Source organism: Castanea sativa, chromosome 7 (genome assembly GCF_040712315.1).
Source record: "Castanea sativa cultivar Marrone di Chiusa Pesio chromosome 7, ASM4071231v1".
Classification (NCBI taxonomy): Eukaryota; Viridiplantae; Streptophyta; class Magnoliopsida; order Fagales; family Fagaceae; genus Castanea; species Castanea sativa.
In genome coordinates this window covers 35,542,932-35,553,757 of record NC_134019.1, presented here as the reverse complement: position 1 = coordinate 35,553,757, position 10,826 = coordinate 35,542,932, and the positions used below count along the sequence as shown (strand labels likewise).

At 31.4% G+C, this 10,826-nt stretch overlaps 1 protein-coding gene across 1 annotated transcript; it reads right to left on the bottom strand.

Moving 5' to 3' along the window:
* Positions 1 to 3,427: 3,427 nt before the first annotated feature.
* Positions 3,428 to 9,056, bottom strand: LOC142642018 (uncharacterized). The gene is made up of 7 exons (XM_075816366.1): positions 8,842 to 9,056; positions 7,057 to 7,212; positions 6,775 to 6,917; positions 5,848 to 6,678; positions 5,448 to 5,648; positions 4,632 to 4,700; positions 3,428 to 3,953 (listed from the first exon to the last, which is right to left on the bottom strand). Exons 2-6 carry the CDS (start codon positions 7,172 to 7,174, stop codon positions 4,635 to 4,637), a joined length of 1,359 nt encoding a protein of 452 aa, XP_075672481.1. The 5' UTR covers positions 7,175 to 7,212; positions 8,842 to 9,056; the 3' UTR covers positions 3,428 to 3,953; positions 4,632 to 4,634.
* Positions 9,057 to 10,826: the final 1,770 nt, after the last annotated feature.

Sequence of the window (10,826 nt, the reverse complement as noted above, 5' to 3'; positions counted from 1 at the left end):
CCTTTGAACTTCCCTTTACAATTTCACCCAAATTTGCATTAACATCAAATTCATGATATACATAATTACAATATATGCTATTATTACTAAATTCAAAATATTATTAATAAAAGAAGTGTATCAACTATCAAGTTGCAAAGTTGCAAATGGTGTAACATAAATTGTAATATAATATTTAGTACAAAGTTTAGCTACAAAACTTTCACTAAAAAAATTAGCAAGACTACATATTTTGAAATTCAACCATTAAATTTCATTTTCTTTATGTTCTTAACACCGATGTCAAATTTTGTAAATCAGAAGTTATTTACTATTCAATCCATAAAATTATTTTTTATACATGATTTAATACTACAATAACTTAAAATATAAACATTTTATTAATGACATAGCTATTGATCTTTGATATTGTAAAAATTTTGCAAATATGAAAGATATAAAAAAGAAAATTTAATTCAATAATAAATTTGTCAAAATTCACGTCTAAGAAAAGATATTGAATAGAGTTGTAATTTTAGGATACATCCAAGTTCAGATTTGTTCTCAACTTCGTCCTAATATTACCAAATTAGGAATTTCTTAATCTATGATTTCTACTTTATCAATTAATAACTCTGCAAAAGCATAAGAGAAACAGACCATATATCTTAACTGCAAGACCCAATTAAGCCCGATCATATCAATATGCATCTCAAATTGTTATAAACCACAGATCTGACAATTAATAAATAAAATCTCCAACAAATTAATGTTTTCAATCACAACGCATAGTAAGAGCTCCTATGGAGCTTCGAAAACACCTAAAGCAATCCGCTAATCACACACTGTCAAGACTTAACCTAACTCCCAAATTATTAATCTCCTATATTTCTCTGCCCCTGATTCAAAAATCCTAATTTGAAACTTAAAAACCAACATACATACCGATCTCCTCGTTCGATTGGAATTGATGAGCCAGATTCATGGTTGTATATTACGAGGAGGAAACGCGGATGCGGTGATGAGAGAGACAATGCCGAAGTTGCCATCTCTGCCGAGTGGAAGACGATGGGTTTCGGCTTTGGGGTATATGCCCATTCAAATCTATGCTATTCCCCTAAAGATATTTGAAAACAGTTTGCTGGATAGGCTAAAGGAAAAAACGTATTTCTAAAAAATATAAATAATGTTACTAAAATAATATTACCAAACAACCCCTATACCTTTTGGCAAACAAAATCCTCATAACTTATAGGATTTTATTGATCTAAACTGGTATAACATTAGCTTGATGGATTGAGAAAGAAATGTGCCCACTTAACATTAACCATCAAAACTATTAGAGCCAAAAATTGACAGAAATGCTTTGCTCTGAAACACTCTTAATGGCATGAAAACATCAAATCTACTCTTACACTCTGTTTGTTTTGCTGGAAAACTTTCTGTAAAGATAGTTTTCCACATTTTCCAGTGTTTGGTAGAACAAAAAAAAAACCGGTCAACGGAAAATTATCTTTAGTCAATGGAAAATCCTAATAAAAATAAGGCTTGTTTTTTATAGCTTGTTTTCCAAAAAAATTTTTTGGAAAGCAATCTCTCTCTCACAGTACGCTCTCTCACTCTCACTCTTTCTCTTTTTCCTTTTCTTTTTCTTTACTTGCACCCTCACTGTCACTCACTCTGGTCTCTTCTTCCATAGATTTTTTCCCTCATTACTCAGTAATTATTTCATTCCTCTCTATCAACTTGCAAAAGAGAACATATTTGGAGCGGTAATTATTCATTCATCTCTACCAAAATCTCAATTCTTTACTTTGAATTTCAAACTTTATTTTATTTTTTTTTCTCTAAGAAACTTTTGGTTTGATGGATTCCATGTATAAGTTTTTTTTGCACATAAAATTACTAAAAAAATAAAAAAATAAAAAATAAAAAAGAAGAAAGAATGAATGAATGAAGCAAAAGATGAAAATTTTAAACATAGTGCCTATGTGGCTCTAAATTGCTTTTACATAGGACAATCTTTTTTGTTGATAGATACATTATACAGATACTATGTAGTGATAACATATTATGTAAATACATTATATAAATATATAATTTTGAGTAATATTAAAGACTTCTGGTTGGCCATAATAGACAATTAGTGTACCAGTAAAAAGAATAGACAATGAAAAGTTATTGTTATTTTGTACTTATTAAAGATGTATTCCCTTGTCAATTTTATGTATATAGACAAAATGTTGATATATATATATATATATATATATATATATATATATATATATATATATATATATATATCAGTGTGGCCGATACCGTACCGGTACCGGCCGGTACATACCGTACCGGCCAGTGCACCGGTACCAGTACACTTATATATTGTACCGAAAAAAATACCGGCCGTACCGGCCGCGTACCGGCCATACCGGCCAATTTCGGGCAATACCGGCCCGTACAGGGTGTACCGGCCGGTACGAAAAAAATTGTTTTTTTTTTTTTAGTTTTGTAATTTTTGAATTTTTGTAAAGGCATAATGGTAACTTATTTACATTAACTTCTTAGTATTATTTGTTTTCTTAGTATGCAATGAACAACTAAACTTTCTATTTTTTATATTGTGTTTTTTTTTTTTCTTTTATTTGATACTAAAGTCTAAAACTATGAATAATTTGTTTTGAATTGAGGTAATGTTTTATAATAAACTTTTATATTTACTATAATATAAGTGAAATATTATATGTTTATAAACATGGTTCTAGAGATTTTGGTATGTGTGTGTGTATATATATATAATAGCGGTAAACCCGAAACGGTACACCGGTATTGACCGGTATCCGAAATATATCGTACCGGTGGCCAAACCGGTACAGCCTCCGGTACGGTATTGACTTCCTTGATATATATATATATATGTGTGTGTGTGTGTGTGTGTTTGTGTGTGGACGTTCCTGTCCATATATATGAGCAAAATGAATGGTAAAGATCATGAAAATTTGACGACTAATTTTTATTGTATCTATTATCAAAATTTTAGTATGAAAACCAAATTCATTATTGGTTTTTTTTTTTTTATAATATTGATTACATTAGTTAGTTTACATAATACGCATGTTTTAAATTACACAAGAGATATAAAAAATAAAAATAAAAATTTGCATACCAAACACAAGAAAACATTCTCAAGCTCATTTTCAAGGTCGTTACCAAACACTGAAAAATGATATAGTTTTCTAAAAAATGCTCTTTGGAAAATGAACCATTTTTCAGAAAACGTTGATGCTGAAACAAACAGAGCGTTAGACAAATATAGATCGTAAACTATATATCAATTGACAGAAAACTTAGCCAGAATCCACAGGAGAATCTGTTAAATTCTCTACAAAATCACTAGCATATATATATTTGACATAATATAATGAGAAGACAAGCATGGGCATACCTGATGGTGAATATAAAAGTTCATGAGAACAAAAAGGAGGAAGCCACAGACATGGTGAGTAAAAACGAAATGGTGTGTATTTTATGGGTAAGAAACGATCCTACTGTACTGGATTTTAATGGGCAATTTATTACTTTGGGAAGTTAGGACCTTTCCGCTGTGAGAACTAAAATTTGTAAGCCCTACACATTAAAGGCTTTCTAATCAAACAAATGCACAGTAATAAAATCCATGCTATTAATAAATACATACTCACTAAAATAATGACTATGCTAGCCCAACATGAAAAATGTCAACAATATATAACATAACACTCCACCATCAAACTTCCCAAATAGGCCTAAAGTTTTAACAAACATGCAAAATGATCCGATTTTTTTTTTTTTTTTCATTAGTCAATCAAACATTTACCACACCATTATGATATGCATAAAAAATCACCTTTCTCCCTACATTTTTTCTTCTTCGTCTCTTTTTAAGGAGCAATCTCAGTCTGCAAAGTAGTGGCACCGATATACCCCACCTGTTGTTGCTGCAATCGCATTGAACTCCATAAGTTAGACATATTCTCTTAATCACCAACTAGCCTCAGAGGCTCTTCTATTTTTTGGGTAAAGGTTAATTTAGAGTATTTATTATAATTTGGAATTATTACATTTTTCAATCACAAAAAAAATCTAGGGGTGTAATGAGTATTATGTGTGGTGAAATAATTTTTCATCACACCTTAAGATAAATATAAGATTAGGAATTGACAAATAAATAATTTCTCTCTTCGTTTCAAAAATAAAATAAAATAAAAATGATAAAGAAGGGAACACCATAGGTACAGTGTAATTACACATTCAAAGAAGAATTTAATTATTTAATTATTGCTTTCCATGATTCAAATGTAATTACACATTCAAAATTAAGTGGCTCAAATGTGAAACATGAGTAAGAAAAGGAAATGTAAAAGTTTGGTAACTTCTTCATAAAATCTTGGGGTTCATGCAATCTTAGCACTTTCGTTTGGCTAAAATCTTAGATTGGCATCAGTCATCAATCTATCAAGGTCGCTTTATAGTGCTTTCAGTTGAAACACATATATGCAAACCATAATGTGAGTGGAATAAGGACGTTACTATCTTTCTCAAGAGTTTTTGGTCCAAACAAAGTAAAAGAAAATTTTTGACAGAAAGTTTGAATAGATTGAATAGTGCAAACAAACCTTTTAGTACATGTTTCCCAATAGCGATAATGCCCGTTCATCCTCATCCACCAATTTGAAACCAAAATCCTTTCATTCAAAATGGCATGCAAAATGTATTAGATCAAATTAGACTCCATAAAACTATTTCATAAAAGTAGAAGGAACAAAAGCAAATATCATAGGAAATAGGAATGAGATCAAACTTGCCAGCACTCTTGAAAGTATAAGAGATTTTGCAAATTGGCAGAGGAAATGATGACCATAAGGGTTACAAAATCACATACTCTTGAAAACAACATCATTAACAATTTAAACGATGCAATTAGAGTGGAGATGGTAATGAAAGTATCAACAAAAAAAAAACTGAAAAGAACATGGAAACGTGAAACATGGGAAATAGGGGAAGTTTGAATAATAGACACTTTTTTTTAATAAAGGTAATTGATTTTTTTTTTTTTTTTTGGCAATAACGGCAGACGAGTGTGTGTTTTTTATTTTTTATTTTTATCAATTATCATGGCAGATATATTCACAAACAAACGTGTGTTTTTTTTAATTTAATTTATTTTTTATAAATAGATAAAACAATTTGAAAATCATTAGGAGAGTAGTCTTATTTTGTAGGCAATGTTTTAGTGCAAGTTAGACATGAATTTTTACTAAACTATCTTTTAGTTCTGTCTCTACTTAAACCAAGGGGTGTAGGAGTATTTTGGAACAAAAAAAATCCACTCCAAACAGGTGCAGCCGCTTAAATAGTAGTATAGATAAGTGGTCTCAAAACTTTCCTAAAATGGATTGTTAACCAATACCTTAAAAACACTTATTTATTACCTGACAACCAAATGGGCTCTTATCAAACAGAAGTTGGGCTAATGTGCAACCAAAACGCCTTTCCCCATTATCATCAAATCCTCGAATGCACGAGTCAATCAGACATGCGTAGATACCTGGAAACCTTTCAGTTATCTTGGGTTCAAGTTCACAGTGGAACGGCAGTTGATCCGGTTGAATCATTTGTATCATTGGAGTCAACTACACCAGAAAACATCGATAACATTTTAACATTTGCAGAGTTTGAGAAAGATTATGCTAGACAATTTTACCCCATCTTTTGGGAGGCTAATTCCCATTCTCCACCCATAATAACCCACATATTTTTTTAATCTAAATCATACCATAATAATTAACATTTTAAAATAAATAAATAAATAACATTGAAGATAATGCATACCTTACGCTCTAGCTCTAAATTGGCTTGTGGACCACAGTTACGCATTCTTTGTTGCACCTTTTCATTTCTGATTTGAATCTTCCGGTTCTCCTTTTCGTTCTGTTGGTTGCGTTCTATAATCCTCCAGTTTTTCGTCTCAGTACCACCCGTATAGTGCTCGTGACAGTTCCGGAGAAAAATCGGTAGACTGTTTGATTTATTGTCATACACGGCAATCTTATTATCTTTGTATAAATATACACAACCAAGCATTGATTCTTCATTTTCTTCTGCAAGTGATGACCACCAACAATGATAGCCGTACTTAGAATCATGAAGCCCAAAATAGTCTGTAAAGTACTGTACGTCTCGTTTTCGAAGATCAGGCAATACATGGACCAACTTGTATTTATCCCCATCATTGTAGAACACAGGATGATAATATTGAAACATGTAGTAGCGTTTCAACCCCTTCGGATGAAGAAATAATTCCGAAAAACAAAGCTTGAAATACTTAGATAAGTGCGATTCATAATCTTCTCCAAAGCATTTTCTCACAACATTTGCAACAAGCCACCGGAAGTGAATGATGTCTACTTTTCTCCCATGTAAGTCGTTACGACTGGCGTTGGCTGGTGTATAGGGGTGGGTAATGCGTAGGCCATGATGAATCCTCATTCGACCAATGACATCACCGGAAAATGAATTACGCTTATGATATGAGTACAGAATGTCCGCAATACCCATAAATATTGTTCGAAACAATGGCCCAAAGTGGAGTACTTTATTCGTACTATCGCATTGCCAAGTAACTTTGGTAGGCGAAATTTGCTCCAAGAAATGTAAGAACCTCTGATAGATAAACAAGAACGAAAAATTAAATAATTATATAAATAGAAACAAAACATTAAAAAAAAAAAAAAGTAAATGTAAAATTAGTTAAATTACCCATCCTTCATCTGTCTGAGATGAATTGCGTGGAGGCAACTCGTATTTTAAAAATATGGCAGGGATCTCTTCCTTAAAATCGTTTAGCTTCGCAAGAGTGCTAGGAAAGATAGGCAGTGAGTAGAAGGGACGAACTGGCAATCCTGTTATAACCAAAAAAAAAAGTTGAGAAAATTTTGCTACTCATATAATTCAAAAGCTAAGAAAATTTAATTATTAGAACTTAATTAGAGAAATATATCTCATCAAAAAAAAAAAAATTAGAGAAATATATGTACGTACCAGGATCATGAGGACCTTGAATAATTTCGAGGAAATCAAGCTGCTCTTCTTCAGTTTGGTGGGATGATGAAAAGCCTTCAATTTCTGGTCTCATTGCATACATGCTACTCTCTACCATTTTGGTTAGTACAGTGTTGTCAAATGCAAAAGCCGACCCTAATGATGAACGAACAAGGTCAGCCAAACTAAGGTAGAAAACAACATGTAAGACGGCAGGGTAACCATGTTGCCCATGCTCTAACTAGGGATGCTAGGTTCTCTTTTCCTTTAAGAGTTTGGATGGAGAACATCCTCAGTCTTGTTGTAAAAAATTTGCATTCTTAATAAATTTTCTTCCCCCCGAGCTGGGGTATTCTCAAAAAAGAAAAAAAAAAAAAAGAAAAAGAAAAAGAGAAGAAGGATAGCTTGGGAACTGCCCAAAAAATTCAAGAAATTCAAAATTCCATTCTTTTAAAATACACATTGAACAATATAACCTACCGACTATTTCTTTTACATAAAAATTCAAACCAATCCAACTTGTCTAGCAATCTAATAATCTAACAAGCACTCATATCTACCAAAAAATCGGCAAACAACAAAAATTAAATCTAAGTATGATTGATCCTACAATAACGCAAACACATAAGAAAGCGAGCGAGCGACGACAAAAATTAAATAAAAGACCCACTTGTAAAAAAATACACAAGAATTCAGGTAGCTTTAAAAGACTTTCCCAAAGCTTCTTAAACTTTCAACTAACTAAATGGATCACACTAGAATTCAGACAGCTCCATATCAATAATATTCTATTACAGTGATCATTCAATATAAAACTTTCCCAACAAATGCACCATGCTTTAACAAAGTTAGACTTTCCAATAATAAATAGAATTCAGACGCTCTGTTTGTTTCAATAATGATATTTTCTAAAAAATGAGTCATTTTCTAAGAAATATTTTCTATAAAACTATCTTATTTTTCAATGTTTAGTAGCAATTTTAAATGAGTTGAAAAAAAAATTCCTAAATTCCCTTATTTAGTTTGCTGTGAGATAGAGTTGTTTTCCAAAAAAATTTAATGGAAAACAATCTCTAAAAATAAGCCATACTTTTTAAGTTGACCAAAAATAGTTTTCCTTTAACTCATCTTTTTTTATGCTACCAAACACTGGAAAACAAGAAAAACTATCTTTACACAAGGTTTTTCACTGAAACAAACGGAGGGTTACAAGAAACCTCCTTCCCCACAATATTGAACAAAAAATATGAAACAAATGGCTTTTTTTTTTTTTTTTCCCCTTTTGCCAGAGAGAGATCTATAGATAAAATATAGTGTCAGAAGAAAAAGAACGATGCTTTTATGAGAGACAAAGAAAGTCAAGAAGGATTATTTGTTAATAAATTATTTTAAAAATGTTTTAAAACCATTTTTATTACAAAATATCAAAAAACTTTATTGATTTTTTCCTTAGAAATTTTTTAAAGGTCCTCAAAATTAGTTTTTTTTTTTAATTAAAAAAAATCTTTCTTTTTGACAGGATCTCATGCCAATTAAGATATTCCAGGTCGAAAACAATATTACATAACCCAATTCAAATATTTATACCACTATATATATATGCGTGCCTCAAGATACATGGTAACCGCCATAAAAGAGGGGAAATTTATTCATAAAAACATGGTAGCATATAGAACTAAAATACTATCTCAACGTTTCTAACAGATGCAGACCTTTGACCTAGTTCTAATTAAGATTGTTCTACAAAAGTTTACAAATCATAGTAAGAAAATTTGAGTGATATACCTTAGTGATTACAATTCATCATCATTTGCACTATCGTGTCTTCAAAATTTTACCAAGTACGCACTTGATATGGAGCCTTGCTGCTTTGATTGAATATCTTCATACAGTAACCCAATCCGTTGATATACTCATAAATTATGGGTAGTAGTATCTGTTGATATACTCATAAAAAACCAGAGGGTTTTTTAGTTTTTGCTTAGACACAAAGAAAGAGAGAAAAAAGAGAAAGAGAGAAAAGAAGGAATCCTTAAAGAGAGTGATCTTTGCCACCTATCCCTCTATGTCCATTCAAAATTCAACCCACTATAGGTCTATAGTCGCGGTATAATAAAATTCCATTGTAGCAAACACTTTACACTTCTATAGCCCAAATGGGCCTATAATGGTATTTTTAGGATCTATAGTTGCATTTGTGTTAGACACAGAGAAAGAGAGAAAAAGAGAGAGAGAAAAGAAAGAATCCGAAGAGAGAGTGAACTTTGCCACCTATCCCACTATTTCCATTTAAAATTCAACTCACTATAGGTCTATAGTCGCGGTACAATAAAACTCCATTATAGCAAACGTTGCTATAGCCCAAATGGGCCTATAATGGCATTTTTAGGATCTATAGTGGCATTTGTGAAACGCCACTATAGGTCCAATTTTTTGTAGTGTCTATTCGGCCAATCATCACTCTTCTCTTGGGCATTTATCTCCTTGTGACATTATGAAATATGCAATTTTCCCTCATAAGCATATACAGGTTAATTTCTTCAAAAGATGGATACAAGATCGCTCTATTTTTTTAATCTATTAAGATGTTGCTATAATTAACAAGCTTATTCATAACATATTGTAGCTTGGACATCTCACCTAGCACGTCCTTGAAATGGTTTTATCCTAAACTTGTAGGTTGGATTGAAACAAATTTTGATGTTGCTATTAGACCTCATGTTACCATCACTGCTATTGGAAGAAATGAATTTGGAGATATCTTATTTGCTCAATCAAATCTCTCCCCTCCTTTTGATCTTACTCTTGGTGAAACACTAACTACTTTTCAAGTCATCAAGCTTGCAGTCCACCACAAGTATTCTTATGTTCTCTGTGAAGGTGATTTCGATGGAGTTATTGAGGCTTTGCAAAACATCAACTTGTCTCCTTGGTTCCTTGCCTCTTTTCTCTAAAATGTCAAAGCTGCTCTTAGTTCTCTTTTTTGTTGGGGTCTTTCTTTTGTTTCTAAGTATGTTAATTTCCTTTCTCACAACTTGACTCGTTGAGCTGCTTTTTTGTAATTGGGATGGAATCATTTCTATCTCTGCTCTTCTTCCTTGGTTTTTTCTCTAGAAGATTAAAATGGGTTGAGTTCTTCCTTTGCACTCTTTTTATATATTTATCCTTATTCATAAATAATAATAATAAATAAATAACTACATTGGTAGATAATCATAGTCAACCTCAACCATGCAACTTAATCAACTGTCTAAGTTCACAAAGCTAATTAAATAAGAAGAAAAAAAAAGCACTCCACATTGATACAATTTAAAATATATATTTATATATTCGGTTAAAACATTGGTAGTGGATTAGAATTATCTAAAGCATTGATGATATTCATCTACTATGAATGAGTCAATTAGAATTTTTTTTTTTGATTTGATAATTTGATAGTTACAATAATAATTGGAACTCTAAATTTAATATTTTTTTAATTATAGAAATGAGGGTATACAAAACACTTTGAGATTTTACTATTTTTTCAGGCTTGTATAATTCTCCTTCTCACACACACCAAGTTTTTAAAGAAAATAATTCCTTGGGATTGGTTCTAGAGGTTCCAAACTATAGCTACCTATAAACAAGCTAAATATTAAAGATTCAAAATTGTTCATTTAATTTTATTTTGAAAAAAAATTGAGCTCACGCTTGAGTTCATCATCAAACAAGAGGGTCATTCTACCATATCCCATTTTTTTGGGGGTACAGTACCCACCTAAATTTAA